This window comes from Dicentrarchus labrax, unplaced genomic scaffold, assembly GCF_905237075.1.
Source record: "Dicentrarchus labrax unplaced genomic scaffold, dlabrax2021, whole genome shotgun sequence".
Taxonomy (NCBI): domain Eukaryota; kingdom Metazoa; phylum Chordata; class Actinopteri; family Moronidae; genus Dicentrarchus; species Dicentrarchus labrax.
Window position 1 is genome coordinate 18,628,518 of NW_026136718.1, and position 17,883 is coordinate 18,646,400.

The 17,883-nt window shown below is 41.3% G+C and overlaps 2 protein-coding genes across 5 annotated transcripts; one reads left to right on the top strand and one right to left on the bottom strand.

The window, feature by feature from the left end:
- The first annotated feature begins 569 nt into the window (after positions 1-569).
- si:ch211-221n20.8 (neurogenic locus notch homolog protein 4) lies at positions 570-11,775 on the top strand. 4 transcript variants are annotated; one of them, XM_051377527.1, is made up of 23 exons: positions 570-728; positions 1,212-1,349; positions 1,445-1,511; positions 1,600-1,773; positions 2,387-2,512; positions 2,648-2,788; positions 3,078-3,203; positions 3,553-3,585; positions 3,929-4,051; positions 4,257-4,379; positions 4,544-4,666; positions 5,620-5,742; positions 6,063-6,185; positions 6,689-6,814; positions 7,359-7,487; positions 7,597-7,689; positions 8,301-8,396; positions 8,800-8,895; positions 9,151-9,246; positions 10,337-10,438; positions 10,523-10,628; positions 10,718-10,834; positions 11,371-11,775. In XM_051377527.1, exons 2-23 carry the CDS (start codon positions 1,221-1,223, stop codon positions 11,447-11,449), a joined length of 2,451 nt encoding a protein of 816 aa, XP_051233487.1. In that variant the 5' UTR covers positions 570-728; positions 1,212-1,220; the 3' UTR covers positions 11,450-11,775. The 4 variants fall into 4 exon arrangements, with proteins under 4 accessions (XP_051233487.1, XP_051233490.1, XP_051233486.1 ...); XM_051377526.1 differs by having other exon boundaries at positions 571-728; positions 1,597-1,773; XM_051377530.1 differs by lacking the exon at positions 10,718-10,834 and having other exon boundaries at positions 1,597-1,773.
- Positions 11,776-12,518: 743 nt separating this feature from the next.
- Positions 12,519-17,883, bottom strand: LOC127350360 (cytochrome P450 2J6-like). The gene is made up of 9 exons (XM_051376882.1): positions 16,605-17,883; positions 16,316-16,478; positions 15,585-15,734; positions 15,326-15,486; positions 14,950-15,126; positions 14,372-14,513; positions 13,847-14,034; positions 13,614-13,755; positions 12,519-13,060 (listed from the first exon to the last, which is right to left on the bottom strand). The coding sequence occupies exons 1-9, from the start codon at positions 16,806-16,808 to the stop codon at positions 12,885-12,887; spliced, it is 1,503 nt and encodes a 500-aa protein (XP_051232842.1). The 5' UTR covers positions 16,809-17,883; the 3' UTR covers positions 12,519-12,884.

Sequence of the window (17,883 nt, forward strand, 5' to 3'; positions counted from 1 at the left end):
TTGCACCATCAGGCAGGATGTCAGAGGCATCTGACACAAACAGAATGACCCTGAAGCAATCACATAGATTTAGTCAAGTACTGTACTTAAGAAACATTTTGAGGTGCTTGTACTTTACTTGAGTATTTTCTATTTCATGCTACATTATACTTACACTCCGCATTATCTCAGAGGGAAATATTGCACTTTTTTATTTTTTTACTCTACTCCATTTGTTTGATACTTTTAGTTACTGGTTATTGTATGACTCAATTCTCCCAAGGTTACTGACCTCAATGAGAAATCACCTGCTGCCATCATGTGGTCTTTTGTACCTTTAACGATATTTATATTGAAACTTGTTTTACACTTCTCTGTATTAGTTCTTCCAATAAACTGGCTTGTGAAGTGTCTCTGACCTCCCGTGTTCCCTGGCTGACCGATCCTCCTGACTGGTTTATGACCTCCATGTCAGAGTTCAGAGCAGAGGCATCCTGCAGCAGCCTGCAGGGCCTGTCTGCTGCTCCTCTTTAGCGGTGCTTTGGGATTTGTGGAATGGGAAGTGTAAAGTTCCTGGACAGGATGTGGAGTCACTGCTGTAGTGTACAGCCCCCCTATACTGACACAGAGCTGGCTTGCGGCTGCACGAGTCCGCATCTGGAGAAGATAGGAAGCTCGTTTTGTCATCTGGATAACTCTCTGGACTCCGTCTGTCTCCCGGTTTATAAGTGCGAGTAGATCTGACCCGGGTAAGTCGGCTAAAACGAGTTTGTAACACTTTTGCTCAGTTTGTCTGTCGCATCATTTGGCCCACACAAGTTAGTCTCACGGCAGTCTTTGTAGTTTTTCTTTTCGCAAAAGCTTTCTTTTAAAATCGCTGTTTTTTATAGATTAATTTCTAGATTCGATTATAGATTAAGACAAAAAATCCAAATGACTTTATCTTAAACTTGTAGTTGTATTGCAGCTGCTGTAAGTCTCTTTTGTTCTATGCAGACAGCCCAGGGGGTTGATGTTAACTTAATAACAGGGTCCTCTTACCCCTGTGTTGTTTTGCCTGCCGAGGCATGCACTGTATGGGTGGAGTGACTGCACTAACCGTTCATATGGGTACATGAATATGGGTTTACAGTCATTTTAACATGCTCTCCATAGACATTTTATGCATTATTAAACTATCTGAGCTGTTTTTCTTTGGCTTAGTAAACACCCCGCCGCCTCTCTCCACACAGACTCAGGTGATGACTCACCTCTGGACTCTCTTGTCAGCCCTGCTGCTGGTTTCATCTGTGGCCGAACCTCTCAACAGCCGTGAGGAAAATGAAAATGAAGTCCTGAAACACACAGAGGGGGAGCTCACTGAGAGCGAGGTGAGTGACCAAACAAACCCTCCACTTTGACATGTTAGATCTGTCCTTGTTGGATGAACTTGCTTGAATGAAACTCCTGGTTTCTCCTGTTTTAGAATCAGGTGACAGAGAATGCCATTGGAAATCTCAGTGAAACTTCACCAAGCCACACACCTACCACACGTGAGGTTTTTTGGCTTTTGCTGCATTTCTCTTTTGACTTCCCTTTCAGTTTCTCCTACAATAACTCTTTTTTCTTTTATATTAGAAGCTTCCTTGACTACCACAGTTTCCGTGAGCTCCAGTCCTGTTCCTCTGTGTACTGGAAACCAGGTGATGCTGGAGAACGGCACAGGCTGTGGATGTCCATCTGGCATGGTGAAGAGTGGAGTCAACTGCACCTGCCCTGTGGGCTTCACCCTGGAGGCAGCTGCAGGGTGTAAAGGTGAGATTCATGGGCGTTTGGTAGCTCACATGGTACAGCTGCTGCCCCATATACCAAAGGCTGAATCCTCCCAGCCTGGGTTTGAGTCTGACCTGTGACCCTTTTCTGCGTGTCTTCCCCTGTCTTTCTCCCCCTTTTCCTATCTGTTTAACTGTCCTGTCACTAAAGGCAAAAAATGAATTTAAAAAAGTTAAATAAGCAACAGAACCAGTGCTTCATTGAAGGTGCTGTGTGTATTTGCATTTTAAACTATTTAGAACCTTATTTCTGCATGAATTCAGCAAGAACACAGCCAAACGAAACACAAAATTCAGTTTCTCCCAATGACAGATGGTGCATTAAGTAAAAGGGCATTATTTTCAACGTGATTATGCTCTACACTAAAACAGAAAATTTCCTTAGTACCAGGACATTCCTGTAAAATGTGATCTACCAAAAGGCTACCATGATACCATGACAATGTTGCATTTGATATTTCAATGTGAAACTAAATATTATCATATTTATTTATATATCACATGTAGCACCTTGGCAGCAGAACCTGTTTTATATGCTCATTTGCATACGTTAATGTCACTTAGATGCAGCGTATTACCTTCTCTCTACTCAACAGATGTTGATGAGTGTGAAGGACAGGGGCCAGGACCATGTGGTCTCCATGCCAGCTGCACTAATACCCCCGGCTCTTACTCATGTAGCTGTCTCCGTGGTTACCTAACAGGCGCTGGAGGGTGCCAGGGTTCGTCAGCATCTGTGTGTGTGAGAGAGGATGTACAGAATGTGTGTGAGAGCATGTTGCAAGGGTGGTTACAGAAATGATTATCCGCACTATTCAGCCTATGTAGTATGGTCATACATGTGTGTCTGTTTACAGATATAGACGAGTGTGCTCTGGCTGCAGTGACGGGCCTGCAGGCCTGTCAGGGTAACGCTGAATGCACAAACACCCCTGGCTCCTTCACCTGCTCGTGCCCTTCAGGATATGTAATGGCTCTAAATGGACAGAGCTGTGTAGGTGAGGCAGATGTTGACATCTGGTGTGTTATGACTGTAGAATATGGATGCATGTACAATGACAAATACATGTTCAAAAGCATTTTATCCAGCATGTATACCTGGAGCAGCTACACTGAGGTAACAGTGAGGGGTGTACGGGTGTTGCTGGTCTCACAAACAACATACCAGTCTACATACAAAAAAGCAACAAAATATAAAACAGCAATCTAGAAACACATTTATGACCGGAGACATGCCTGTCAAATGAAAGCTTCCTATTTATGGTCCTTGGTTTCTGTCCACTGTAGATGTAGATGAGTGCAGCTTCGAGGAGCAGTGTCGCCGTGAGCTGGGAAACGTGTGTGTGAATACTCCCGGCAGCTTTGTGTGCCAGTGCCAACCAGGCTTCAGAGCAGAGGCCCCCGCCTGTGTTGGTAAGTCTGTTGTTGGGCTTCACCACAGCTGGATAAGACTGATGTCTAGATTTTATCTGGTGTTTTGAGTTTCTCATATTTCGCTTGAGTTGCCCCAGACTTAATAACTCCTGCTGACAGGAAGGAAGGCTTTGCAGGAATAGAGAGTTCAAATCTGCTGCTTTGCTGCTTGCCTACTTTGTTATTCTCTGTTGTTGTTTCCCAGCCCCTCTCTCCCCTCTTTCATCTTTCGTTTAATGACTAATTTCCTCTCTTGTCCTTTAAAATATTCCCAATACTCTATTCGCTTTCTCTTTTTCATCATCTCCCTTCCATTTTTTTTGTGACTCTTCTGCACTTCTGGTCTCAGGTCCTGTGTGTCCAGACTACACCGTGTGTCAAGGTATGATGTGCTTTCCGTGCTTAACATGTGCTGCTTGCTTTTTAATGTTTAATGTTCAAGGTAACAACCACATCATAAGCAATATGCTACGGGAAAGTAATGGATGTGAAGTTGGACGAAGATAAATCGAAGATCTGGGAAAACGAAATATTGTCTTAAATGAATACAACAGCTTCCCATAGTGTTGCAGGGGCAACATTTTAACTAACATATGCCTAATAGGGACATGAAATATGAAAGTAACTATGTTGCTTTTTTTTGTTTTTTTCATCGGTAATAAAACATTTCATTGCCAATAATGTCAGAGCAACAATTGAATGAACAAGCTATATTTCTGTCCCAGATGTGGATGAATGTGCGGAGAATCCTGCGGTGTGTGATGGTCAGGGTGTGTGTGAGAACACGCTTGGGAGCTACAAGTGTGTTTGTCGACCAGGTTACCGGGGAAACGGCACGCACTGTGAAGGTAAGCAATTAGTGCTGACGTCCCTCCATGGAAAACTCTGTTTCCTGTAGACGGGGTCAGCCTCCTTGTGTGCGCTTGTTTTAATGCTTGCTGTTATGCCTTCCATTAAAATTATCCCGAGTGGCAGAATAATGTTTGTTGGGTGGAAATGAACGGAGTTTTGTATCTGTGTTTTAAAACATTTGTGTGTGCGCTCTCTTTCCAGATAAGAACGAGTGTGCGTCAGGTGATCACGGGTGTGACACCAACGCTCGCTGTGGCAACATCATTGGCTCGTATTTCTGTCAGTGCTACCAGGGCTTCAATGGAGATGGACACTCATGTTTTGGTGGGTAAGCAGTATGTGTGTTTTGTGTGTGCGTGCCACTAGTGTTGCTCAGTATCACTAAGTGTCCGCCAGTGATGCTTGTGTCAATACCTGTGTGTGCCAGCAGCTCTTGGGCACACAGCGATCACCAGACACCAGTCCTTCAGGATTATCCTTGTTTACAGACATTGATGAGTGTGCTGTGAACAACGGCCACTGTGAACAGAACTGCTCCAATGAACTGGGAGGGTACAGCTGCCGGTGTGCCTCAGGCTACCGGCTGGACCAGGATGGACACAACTGCACAGGTAATACACAGCTCTGGTGTAGAACGTTGAGCCCTTCACACGTATGGCAAACAAGAGTTTATCCTTTCACACATCAAGGGGTTTAAACTATTAAGTAATAAAGACCACTGTGTATAGCATGGTTATGTGATGAAGGTAAAAGTTAACTAATCTTAGCTTAGCTTAGCTTAGCTTAGCTTAGCTTATTGGAAAGACACTGAGGGGAAACAGCTAGTCTGGTTCTGTCCCAAGATAAAACATTTTAATAACATGTTAATTAGTGTGGGGTAACGTGGCAATGCAGTCTAAAACATGGTAACTCACACACCAATGGTGGCGGAGCTGCCATACAAGACGCTGGCCTGGCCACAAGGGAGTTGCTTGTCTTGCTCAAGGGCACTTTGACATGTTTACAGGAGGAGCAGAGGAAGGTTCTGTGATTAGTGGACAACATGATTGTTGAAGACCTACTCTGCCCTGAGTCACAGCCAGTGACTGGGGCTGTAGAAGTGTGATTTTACCCAACTGGGCTATGTGAAGGCACAGTAGTTAAAAACCATCATCAGTTAAAATTACCTTTGAAGCCTGTGAAAGAATTTACACACTCTGCTTCTGCTCACAAAATGAGCTGTAATCCTCAATTTGGACTGAGGTTCCAAGTCATCCTGCAGCTACTCAATAGAAGGCATCAAAGGCATCAAAGTGATTGTCTCTTTTGGCACTTTTAGTCCTCCATACTGGACCAGTTTATCATCCTCAAAAGCCAAGGCCACTTTTGGTCCCTTGATCCAAACAAGCCACCTCTTATTAACTTGTCCTCGGTTGCAAACCCCACTCACCTGGCTCTCCAAGCTTGTTGAAACAAGTGCTAAAATGCATTGCAAATAGTGTTTGACTAAAATCTGAATGGGCCCTTACATGGAGCCGTGTTTTTCGATTATAAAAGAGTCAACTAAGTGTCTCTGATCTCCCAGATGTGGATGAGTGCTTGGCACTGAATAGGACCTGTGAGCACATTTGCGTCAACACTGAGGGATCTTTCCAGTGCTCCTGCAGGCCTGGCTACCAGCTGCACATTGATGACCACACCTGTGTGGGTCAGTTACTCTTTCACTTCTAACTGCTGTTTACCTGCTTATTTCAGTCATTTAAACAGGCTGATTTACCCACATGCTGCAGAGACAAAAACTTCCATGAATATGTTATCTCACTTTCTCATTATGTGTGTGCCTGTTTGTGTGTATGTCTCTTTTCTGCCCGAACGTAAGTGGATGTCCTAAGGGCACATTTTGGTGGATTAGTGAGATGAGAAAGCCAGACTCAGTTAGGAATCTGTTCCACAGCAGAGCTAATGGTGTCCAAAAAAAGATGTTTACTTTGTGTGTGTGTGTGTGTGTGTGTGTGTGTTTGTGCTCAGACATTGATGAATGTAAACTACAGAATGGCGGCTGCTCTCACACCTGCAGCAACTCTCCAGGAGGACACACTTGCCACTGCCCTCCTCCTCTGCTGCTAGACACAGACAACCTCACCTGCAGCAGTACGTGTCTCAACTCACATTATTCTAAGTTGAAAATATATGTATTCTTTATATTCTCTAGAATATAATTTTTGGTTTTGTTTTCCATGATCTCACTGTAGCCCAGATATCAAAGTTAAGGGTCCAAATAAAGCCCTCCTTTAACACAAAAGAGACATTATGACAATCGTCTGTACTTGGGTATACCATCAATTACAGTTGTTCTTATTAGATAATACTAAATAGTAGATAGTTAGTTTAAAAGGCTAAAAACAATAGCGTTAACTAGTCAAATAGTTTAAAAGTTTGGTTGATCATAATTAGGACTGTAGGTAATGATTATTTTCTTTAAAATAGCCATCTTGATTTCCCAAAGTCCATTGTGACGTCTCAAATCTCTTTCTTAACAGATAATTTGGCATTTTGGCTTGAAAATGATAAGTAAACTTTTTCAACTCTTGTTGAAACATTGTTATAGTCTGTAAATACTCAATGTTAAGATCATTTCTTTTTCACCTGAACAGATGTTACATCTTGCAAGCTGAGAAATGGTGGTTGTGATCATATATGTACTGTGAGGGCTGAGGGTCACATCCATTGTAGCTGTCAAGCAGGCTGGAAGTTGGGCGAGGACCTGAGGAGCTGCGTGGGTGAGACTCAGCAAAGTTTTGACCCAGAAATTAAGCAGAATATTTATACATTTCAGTATATTTTGGGATGGCTAATGTTATTCATTTTGAGTTGATATGTATGCAGCAGATTGTGTTGGGATTTTTAAATTTAAATACATTTAAGGTTAAAAAACTTGAATTCCTTCAGACTTCACCATCTGTTGACATACAAAGGTTCCACAAGCATCATTCTGTAAACATTTATTGCTGCAGTCTTTTGGACAAAAAACAATAATGATCTGGAAAGGTTTAAATGGCTGCAATCAACTTCACATCCATTTTGCACTTGCCAGGCTGAAGGTATTCATAAAAAGAAATCACATCAGCTGAAGTGCGGAAATTTGATTGGCTGTTAATGGCTGGTGACTCTGAGCGGTTCAGCTGTGGCCAAGTTTTCTTGGATGATTAGCTGCACACAGCCACATCTACTCAGCCCAAGAGGAAATGAACAGATTGTCTTATAGATTGTTTTGCTGTTTTGAAATGTCTGCCTGTTTAACTGTCACTATCTTTTTGTCATTAGATGTGAACGAATGTGGGGACTTCACAAACGGAGGCTGTGAGCAGCTCTGCCTGAACCATCCTGGTGGGTTTAACTGCTCATGCAAGAAAGGGTATCAAGTACAAACAGACGACCTCACCAAGTGCCAGCGTGAGTCGAACATCAAACAACAGCATTAACAAAAGGAACTGCTAGATTCTGTTTTTTATACAGGGTTAAAAATATGAAACGATGCTTATTGAGTTCTCTACCTTCCCAGCTGTGTGTGACCCTCCCTGTCACAACTATGGCGTGTGTGTGGGCCCAAACAGCTGTGACTGTCCTCCAGGCTACCCCGGACAAGGCTGCTCAGGTGCAAACCTAGACTGTTATACATACATAACATATATGTAATTGTTAATATGGCGGCTATTTGCAATTTAGGTACTTAAACAACTGAATCAAATATTTCTGGACAAATAATTAGTCATCATGACTGACATGCTTTCAGAATATCATGCTTGGTCACAGATGAATAGAAGCACAACATACTACTAGCAACACTGTTGAAATTCTAGTTTATCCATTATGATGTGATCACGAGCAGGGAGATGGTATGGAGACACCATATGTGTAAGGTTCAGTTGTGTACTTTGTGCCAGTTCTTTTGAAAATGACCACAAACGAGACATGTGTCTATCGACACAAATATTACATGTGATATTCATCACATTAGCAGTTAGCTATTAGCAGTTCATGGATGTACTACATAGTGCTAGCGTCCCTCAGACACAATGTTTATGTCATGTTGCAAAATGTTAAGCAAAGCCCTGTAGAAGTTCTATTTAAAGCATGTAGATTTTATTTGTGTCTGTCCTGTTGGATATCATATCTTCCAGGGACTGGGACATGTGTATTTGGTTATAACGGAATGCTGATTAGGAGTCAGTGTTATGGTGTGAATTTGTTGATTGTGTATTTCAGCCATGTGCTCCCCGCCCTGTGCCCATGGGGGTACCTGTATGAGATGGAACAAGTGTCTCTGTCCTCCCGGCTGGACTGGAGCGGGCTGCCACAAAGGTACTTCACTTCTGACACTTTGGACGTTAATGAAGACTGCCCCACTTCTGTCCAAGCAGGCACTGTATAGACATTGTCTATAAACACAGGGGGATCCTGTAGGTGTTATGTTGAATAAAGAAAGTCTGCTAAAAAACACTGTTGCATTAGCAGTTAGAAGATGGTCACATTTTTGTGCCATTTGAGTCTTCCTTTGTGGCACCCACTTCTCTTATGCTATTCATTTTTGAACTTTAGTTTACTGTCTGCATAATTTGTTACTCTTCTATGTATTTACAACAAACCTTATTTAAAACAGCACATTTCTCTTACATGGTAATAGTTGAATTTCTTTTTATATTTAACCATTTCGATTTAGTCTGTCTTGACCTTCATGTCATGTCTCTTTCCCTGTGTCTCTCAGCGGTGTGTGAGTTGCCCTGTGCTAATGGTGGTCGCTGTGTGGGGCCTGATACCTGCCAGTGTCCCTCAGACTACACCGGCCCCCAGTGCCTTTTGCGTGAGTAACAAAACCACATCAAACACCAGGCATGCAAGTACTTCTAAGGGTGGGGGGGACTGCCTTCATGCTTGTTAGCACTGCTTAGTAAAATCTAAAAATAGAAAAACTAAAAAGCAACAGTTTAATCTAAAAGTCGTGATGTTTAACTCGATGTGTCATTTTCTGACACAGACTTACCTCTATCTGTGTGTGTGTGTGTGTGTGTGTGTGTGTGTGTGTGTGTGTGTGTGTGTGTGTCTGCGTGCTTTGCAGCCCTGTGCACTCCTGCGTGTCAAAACGGGGGAAGATGTGCGGACGTCAACAAATGCACATGTATTGGAGGATGGCAAGGAGCTCGTTGCCAGATAGGTGAAACTGCACTCACTATATCTGTATATATCCATTGTTATATAACTGAAATATTACAGTCAGCATTTTACCCCTGTTTAAGTCATGTTTCAATATAGTAAAACCTATAATATAAATTTCAATAACAATCATCAAAGTATAAGTCATGAGAATTGCTACCTACTTCTGCTATTTCATGCAAAACAAAAAAATTCACTTACTTTGGCGAGGTGCTGAATTTTTTCTTGACTTCCAGCACACTTTACACTCCGACGACAGATGTCTTAGCTCCTCACAGGAGATGCTGACTTCCGTTGTGATTTTGAAACAAAATGGGATGAAGGGGGGGAAATTATGGTTTTTAGCTACCTTTTCTTCAACTTGCAGCTTCCTGTAGATTGTTCCTGTGTGTGTGTGTGTGTGTGTGTGTGTGTGTGTGTGTGTGTGTGTGTGTGTGTGTGTGTGTGTGTGTGTGTGTGTGTGTGATAATTAAAGGGCTTAGAAAAAAATTATTTCCTTAATTTTGTAGAAGCCATCTTTGGCTCTTGGAACTTGTGACATACATTTTAAACGTATTTTCTGACATTGTATAGACCAAGTAATTAATTAGTAGTAAAAAAGTACTTAGCAGATTAATCAGTAATGAAAATAGTTGTTGGTTGCAAGCCATTTATTTTAAAGGTTCACAAGCCAAATGAAGTTGCGAACTGCTGCTGAGGGATTTGTAGTTCTCCAGGCAGCCAGTCAGTGGAGCTTTGCACAGATTCCAGAGCAGCACCACATTCTCTAAGTAAATGTTTGCTGATCTTTCTGGAGGCTTCTGAATTTACAGCCTATATAGTAAATGTTGAACACTAAATCTTATTGTGTAGTCAATATTACCATTAATAAGATTCATTCAACATGTTATTAAATTATGTTCCTGTTCAGTTCAAATGAGATCCAACCAACTTTCCCTACCAAAATAACAGTAGTAGATGCTCTGTGAATTTCTGCCATGAACTTTACTGTATGTTTGCTTTTCAGGTGAGTGAGAAGACTATGTTGTAAAGATCAGCTGCACTGAGTTAGATATACTGTTGAGTACATTCCTGTTTTCTTTCTCCCTCAGAGCCTGTTAAGTGTCAGATACCTTGTAAGAACGGTGGAGTGTGTGTGGGCCTCAACAGGTGCCGCTGTGCCAAAGGATTTACAGGAAGTCTCTGTGAAACTGGTTAGTCTGTGTGTGTGCTTGCTAGTGTCCGTGAGACCTTTGCCTTTACTTTGCATTAAGACTCTTGCTCTGATCTGTCTACAGCAGTGACCACCCCCTGTGTGCCGCCCTGCAAACACGGGGCCACCTGCAGTCCTCACAACACTTGCACCTGTCCGGAGGGGACTGCAGGCCTGCGCTGTGAGAGACTGTAAGTGTAAACACCAGCAGCAGCATTATGTTATTATGGTTACTTATATATTCTCATGGATGTTCCGTTTGTGTTTGTGTGTGTCCTAGGACGTGCCCTGTGGTCACCACGGTGGTCAGTATGGCTCGAGCCGTAAGAAAGGCATTTAGGGAGAGTTATGTTGACCGCTGTGGACCCCTGGGAGTTCAGCTTTGCACTAAATACAGGTTTTTGTTTTCTTCTTACATCCTCTACATCTGGATTAAGTTGTTATTGTTATCTGTTTGGAGTCAAAGAAGGATGGAGTTTTTTTTTGTCTGTTTTTTTTTTGGGCTTTTATGATAGAGACAGCTGAAGATAGACAGGAAAGGAGGATAGAGAGAGGGGATGACATGCAGCAAAGGGCCGCAGGTCGGATTCGAACCCTGGGCCACTGCAGCAAGGACTCAGCGTCAGTACATGGGTTGCCAGTTCTACCCACTGAGCTAACCGGGCACTGAAGGATGGAGTTTTATCACAGAACTGTTTAGTGTCAGTCATAACAAATTGACTTCCAGACCTGTCATTACTTAAATAGTTACCTAATTAAAAGTGTTATTTAAGGTCATGATAGAACACAATGACATAGGCAAGAAATTAGATGTGTCTTACAGTAGCATTTGTGAACAATAATTAACATATATTAACATAAAGGTTAAGTTAGATCAGAGTTTAATTATAATTACTATAATAAGCTGTGTCTGCTTTGTGGTTGTGTTTTCAGGATGAACCAGGCACGTGTGTACCTGCAGGCCTACAGGGTCGGCTACAAAATCCAGTGTCCAGAGAGGAAGGGGCGATGAACGATGTTGTGCATGCATGCTCCTTATCATTCGGAAACACCACCCAACAGAAAACACACACAAGAAGTGAAATGAGACAAGCTGTAAAATTAAATGTAACTGAGTAAGTGAGAAGGTGTTGCAGTTTCCTTAAATGAAGACTCTCTGTTGAAATAAAAAAGGGGTGACTGTATCATAAAGGCTGTTTATTTTCGGACATATGTTGAGACTTCTCTTTAAATAGAAATATTCCTTTCTATGTGAAATGTGCAATGGTTTCATTATTTGTCGTGTGTGTATGGCAGCTGAAAGTTATTAAATGTTAATTTTCTTGTCTTTTTACAAAATTGTGTCAATATTGTGAACATTTTTTTACAGTCTCTTGTCAGTGTACGGTCCTACTCAAAGAGTTCACTTCAAGGAATCGTCCCAATAAAGAAAAACTGTCTCACAAACTCACACAAACTTTTAGAGAAAGATTATTTGGGTTTTGAACTAGAATTACTGTGTGAATGACCAGACAGGACCACCTCTAACAAAGATTATGTAATAATCTAACAGCAAAACTGAACTGCTGAATCAGAACTGCTTCAGCTTATTAGTAACATAATAGTGACTGTATATCTTATTCTTATCGCCGTACAATACTGACATCTGCCCTCTTTTCTAGGTTTTTTTCATGACCTTGTTTAAATGGCATTCCTGTTAAACTTTAATGAGCATATAAAAGGCCTCTACATGACATACTTTGACCTCCTTCAGGGTTTAGATGAACATATTTTTAGAAAAACACAGACCATATCTATGTACAGCCCTGCTGTATCAGTAGGTATCTCTGACAATACAGTTAGCCATCACTAACTTCCTGTTTGTTTTTTATCAGTTTAAAGTTATTCTATTGAAGATCATTTTAACACTGAATATATAAGACATTAGATGCACATTGCCATTTTTTTCAAATATCTATACAGTATCCTAAAATATATTTTAGGAAATCACACATCATTTAATGAGTCTCATGGATAATATAAAATAAATATTGACTGGGTCTTGTGTTCCAAAATCCAAAATGTAACATCACACACATAGCTGAGATGTATCACACTTTTATTAAAGACAGTAACAGAAATCTTGGAATAATGGAGGTTCGACAGCAGTAGCCTGAAATTCACAAGAGGCTTCATTACTATTGGATTCATGCAATGAGAATTTCTTATCATCATAATTTTTTATCATGACACAACAATAATTTGAATCCCATTTGGAAAGATCACACAATTAAACAAAACAAAACAAAAAGTGGAAAGAAACTAACTTTTTCACAGTTTTGAAGCCTCACAGAGATATCACTAGTGGAGCCTATGTAATGGGGTCTTTCCTTAAAACCAAAGATTAATTTTTATATAAACCCTGAAACATAATCATAAGTGGGGGCAAGAGGGGGAAAAAATGCCTGTTAACGTGAGGTTGCACAGATTTCATATTTATTCGGTGCCAAAGTGACGCCAAAGCGGAAGTCCAATATAGGCTTCTTCCCAGCAGGCATGGCGAAGGTGAAGTGCTGCATGAAGGACGTGAAGAAGAGGAAAAGCTCCATCTTGGCCAGGTTCTCCCCGAGACACAGCCGCTTGCCTGAGACAAGAAAACAATCTGAAACAAACATTTCTTTGACACAAAGTTTTGGCCCGGAGGTCAAAAGATAATTTAAGATAACAGTTGTAGTGATTCTTTTCCTAATCCTAATTTTAGGGCTCGACAAAAGGTCAGAGGTTCACTCCAATCATTTGTCAGACATTGCCCTTGTTAGGGTCTGCTGGTGTCCACTAGTAGGGAAAAAGCAATGAGGAACATTCCACTCCTGATCTTTTTAACTCCTCCCTCCTACTGTGGACCTGCTTGATGCAGGAAAAATGACCATGTCAGCCAACAAAATTTACCAGCGTGGCCTGAACATCTCAGGAGTCTTTGATAAGAAATGCTGACTGTGATAATACTTCCAATCAATTATTACTAGTATGTCAGTAACGTGATGAGTGACAGGTGTCCTTCACAATAAGGACATAGTTATAATCCCTGGCTTTGTCTTCTTGACTCTGAGGACCACCTGCCCAGTGTATGCTGGGACAGGCAGGCTCCTGTATAAACAGGTAAAGACACAAATAAAAATGATTGTTTTGCTCCTTACCAGCAGAGAAGGGGATGAAAGCAGCTCGCTTTACAAACTTGCCCTCCTTGTCCAGAAAATGTCCTGGGTTGAAGGTATAGGGTGTCTCCCACTCATTCTTGTCAAACAGCACCGAAGTCAGATTGGGAATTATTGTTATTCCCTGATGATTGGAATAACAATTGGAATTCATAAAGACGCAATATGGTATGGTAACAAGTGTATGTGACATAAGAATATATACAAGAATTGACCTTTTGGATTGTGTAGCCTGCCAGCTGCATTTCTTTGCTGGTAATATGAGGCAGGCTAAGAGGAGCTATGTTTCCTATCCTCTGGATCTCGTGGAGGACAGCGTCAGTGTAGGGCAGTTTGGCACGATCTTCCATGGACAGCTGTCTGGACTGTCCAATCATTCTGTCTATCTCAGCCTGGACCTTTTCTGAGTGACAGGAGGAGAACAGACAAACATAGACACAGTAATTCATCAACAGGCTCCCACAGCACATCTTAAAGGATGATGGAGAGATGGAGCATAACGTAGCACTGCCACCTTAGTGAACAGACAGATTAATGATTGTGTTGATTTGCAACCTTGAACCTCATAAATATGAAGGACACTGGTTATTGCACAAAAATATGTCGATTGGTTTGAACCTGAAACACAGGTGACGATTTTTATTACAAAATTGCCACCAATAAATGGGTTCGGTGTCACCCATTTTCACACATTACTTAGTAATAACAAAGAGCTTCTCCAACTTGGTCAGTGCCCCTACCCTGGATCTCAGGGTACTTTGCCATGTAGAGGAAAGCCCAGCGCAGGGTGGTGGATGTGGTCTCAGAGCCAGCCACGAACAGATCAATGACACACATAATCAGGTTTTCTTCATCAAACGAACTGTCAGCCTGCCCCTTAGTCTGAGGATATATACAAATACATGTGTTAATGCATTCTGCAAAATAACAATGACAATGCATGTACCGGTTAACACTTTTACAGCCAAGGTCATAATCTTTCAAACCTTATTTACTTAAAAAGCTCTCAATCTGTACTGGACGTTGTACCTGTTTTTTTTAAATACTTTGCTTTGTCTGATTGAAGTGGGTGTATGCTGTTGGTGATAAGGAATCGAAAGATAGCACTGTAAGGCAGAGGTCATGGCAAAAGGGCACATTTGGTCTTTACACTTGTCCAGCCAGGAGTGGGGGCCATGATTAAAGACACATGAGTACAAGACACTAACAGCTGAGAATACTGATGCAGGTGCAAAACAGGCAGATGTTCACAGGAAATGAGCACTGAGCATCTTCATGAGTAGCACAGCAATACAAAGCTGCATCTAATGTGAGTCACCTTCTCAATCTCACTCAGGTAGCAGTCGATGTAGTCTCTTGGGTCGGATGCATCCCAGTTTTTTTTGTGGTCTTTAAGTTCTGCTCTTACAAAGTCCTTTGTATCTCTCCAGATCTGCTTTACTGTCTGATGTGGCCCTGGCAGACACTTCATCAGCAGAGGGAATGAGTTGTAAAGCTGGAGAGTAGAACAGGTTGGAAGAGTAACGTGTTAATAAGGCATTTGTGACAATCAGTATCAGTACTGAAATCCCATTTACAAATTGGCTCTCGTGCAGCTTACACTTTTTCACATTTATGTGAGTGGGCTGTAGATGGTTTCAAAATGAGGATGTATTGCACAACAATGGTACAGAATTAAGATTTCAATCAATCACCTGTGACCAGACAGAGGCTTCAATCTGAAGAGATTGCTCAAACCACGCCATTAGTTTCTTGAACTTCTCATTGCTGTATTCAAAGCGATGACCAAAAACCAGGGAGCAGATGATGTTGCTGACAACGTTGTTAATGATGAGGTGTGGAGCGAATGGCTTACCTCCACAATCAAACAGAAAAGAGATGTAAATTGTGTATTTGTGATGATTTGTGTATGTGTGTATCATTTAAATGTGTCACTGTATACTCAGTATTTACCCTGAAAGCCATCGATTTCTTTTGCACAGTGTCTGAATTCATCCAAGATGATAGGTTCAAGTGACTTCTTGCCAAATCCAAAATATCTGAGGGTTGAAAGTGCAAAACGTCTCTGCTGCTTCCAAAGGTTCCCATTACTGAAAATCACACCTGATAGGAAATATGTGAAAAGTACATAGATATCAGGAAAATCAAGGAATAATCTTTTACACATTAAATAAAGACAGTTCACGTTCTACAACACCTTTTTCGTTTCATTCAGCCCCCTATACAATAAAAAGAGAACAGTGCTTTTATTTCATAATGAATGGTCAAAATATTAACTAACTGTAACTGCTAAAAAACAACTATATACAATATATTTGTTATTCTTTATGAAGTATACTAACAGAAAACTGATAGAATCTCTAAATTTCTGTAATTAATTCTATAGAAATCATACAGGAGGGGATTTAGACCAAAAGAAGCAGGCAAAAGGCATCATGAGAATTTGGCAAAACCAAGATGCAGATTGTGCTGATGGGGAAACCAATGGGGAAAAATGTGATGAATTTACAATATGACATAGTGTACGTAACTTCAAACACGCCATGCTCATGAAATGGGTGTAAAACATAACCTTTTAACTTCTTCAGAAGATTGAACAAACCACAGTGTTTTCACTCCTTCCTGTGTGAGTATCACAGGAGTCACAATAGCTTTGTGTCTCTGTGTGTGTTACATCCACTCACCTAGTCCATGGGATATTTCCTGCTGCAGAGGGGAATCTGGGCGGTCAACCAGACTGTCTCCCTGATTTACCAGAGCTTCTTTCAGAACATCAAACCTGTTTAACACCACCATCCACACCTGGCCCATTCGCAGGCTGAACACATCTCCATATGTCTCTGCTAACTGTGAGTGGATTTGATAAAAGAGGAAGAACATGATGTTTCATATAACAGATAATAGAAAGATGAGTCCTATCAAACCTGGTGTATTTCTATTGGTACATTTCATTTTTGCCATCTGTTGATCTACCTGTGTCAGACTCTCGTGGGTCCTGCTGTAGTTCACAGAGAACATGTTGCCCACAATAGGTAAAGGAAATGGTCCCGGAGGGAAGCTGGCCGACCGACGGTTCTTAATATAATCTGCAGTTAGGAGGAAAACTGCCGCAAAGAGCAGTAGACCTCTGATATCCCAATCCACATAGGAGCCAATAACAGAAAAGAATGAATCCATCCTGTGAACAAGGGCTCAAGCCTGTGTTCTCCTGTGAGACTGTTATGTAACCAGGAGCACTCTTCTCTCTCCTGTGAGGGAGAAGCTTGATATCATTGGTTGTATTGGACTCTGACCTCTTTATACATGGATATCAGGAAATAACACTGTCCACCAGTGACCACCAGGGTTGGATCATATAACTTATTTGTAGTGAGGTACTAAATAGAAAAAAACGAAAACAATATCTAATCATCTAGACTACATGGCCAAAAGAACACAGACATTACACCCATGTGAGATTGTTTCACTCATCTAACTCTACAACTCTGACCATTAATATGGTTCTGTTACAGCCTCCGCTCTTTGGGGAAGGCTTTCCACAATATTTTGGAACCTGGCTGCAGGGACTCTCTCCAGTGTAGCCACAAGATCATCAGTGTCAGGGACTAATGCTGTGTGATAAGGCCTGGCTCACAGCTTGTGTTCCAGCTCATCAAAAGATGTTTGGCAGGGGTGAAATAGGAGCTCTGTGCAGGGCATTCAAGTTATTTCACCAGACTGGGAAAAAAATGATTGACCTTAATGGTATATTGAAGCAGGAAAGGAGCCCGAGCACCAAATCGCCACTACAAAGTTAGATTAAGTGTATAATAAAAATTTATATTAAGTCTAACTAGAAGGATTAAGTCCAAACCATAAAAACATCTGCAGATCCAAAATCAAAAACAACACTACATTATGGACTTCACGTTATTTTGGACGACTGGTGTAGTACTACTTTTCAACACGTGATGGAGGTGTAGTGTTTCATAATTTTGTCCGAGGGGAAGTACACAAATCACAATTTTGTCTGCTTGACGACTCTGGCTTCAAAATAAAATAAATTTGTCGCGTAATTAAAAATCAACAACAATTTTTGTGTGAAAAACTGCTACTACTGGATCAGTAGATAGTTAAATAGTAGGGTATTTGTTTATCTAGCTATCAAAACCTGTAGCCTTTTTTGCATTTTGAAGACTGAATCAAATGGTTACATCTGAGGTTGTAAGGTTTGGTGAACGGGAGGTTTATTGTGAAAGTCTGATGACCGGAT

What these genes read in the sequence shown, in the direction of transcription:
- si:ch211-221n20.8 (XM_051377526.1), top strand. Translation starts at nt 1,221, where the DNA reads ATGACTCACCTCTGGACTCTCTTGTCAGCCCTGCTGCTGGTTTCATCT. An exon ending in TGATGACCACACCTGTGTGG is followed by an intron (nt 5,743 to 6,062) that starts GTCAGTTACTCT and finishes GTTTGTGCTCAG; the next exon opens with ACATTGATGAATGTAAACTA. An exon ending in CAGCTTTGCACTAAATACAG is followed by an intron (nt 10,835 to 11,370) that starts GTTTTTGTTTTC and finishes TTGTGTTTTCAG; the next exon opens with GATGAACCAGGCACGTGTGT.
- LOC127350360 (XM_051376882.1), bottom strand. Translation starts at nt 16,808, where the DNA reads ATGGATTCATTCTTTTCTGTTATTGGCTCCTATGTGGATTGGGATATC. An exon ending in CCCACGAGAGTCTGACACAG is followed by an intron (nt 16,479 to 16,604) that starts GTAGATCAACAG and finishes ATCCACTCACAG; the next exon opens with TTAGCAGAGACATATGGAGA. An exon ending in AGAAATCGATGGCTTTCAGG is followed by an intron (nt 15,487 to 15,584) that starts GTAAATACTGAG and finishes TTGATTGTGGAG; the next exon opens with GTAAGCCATTCGCTCCACAC.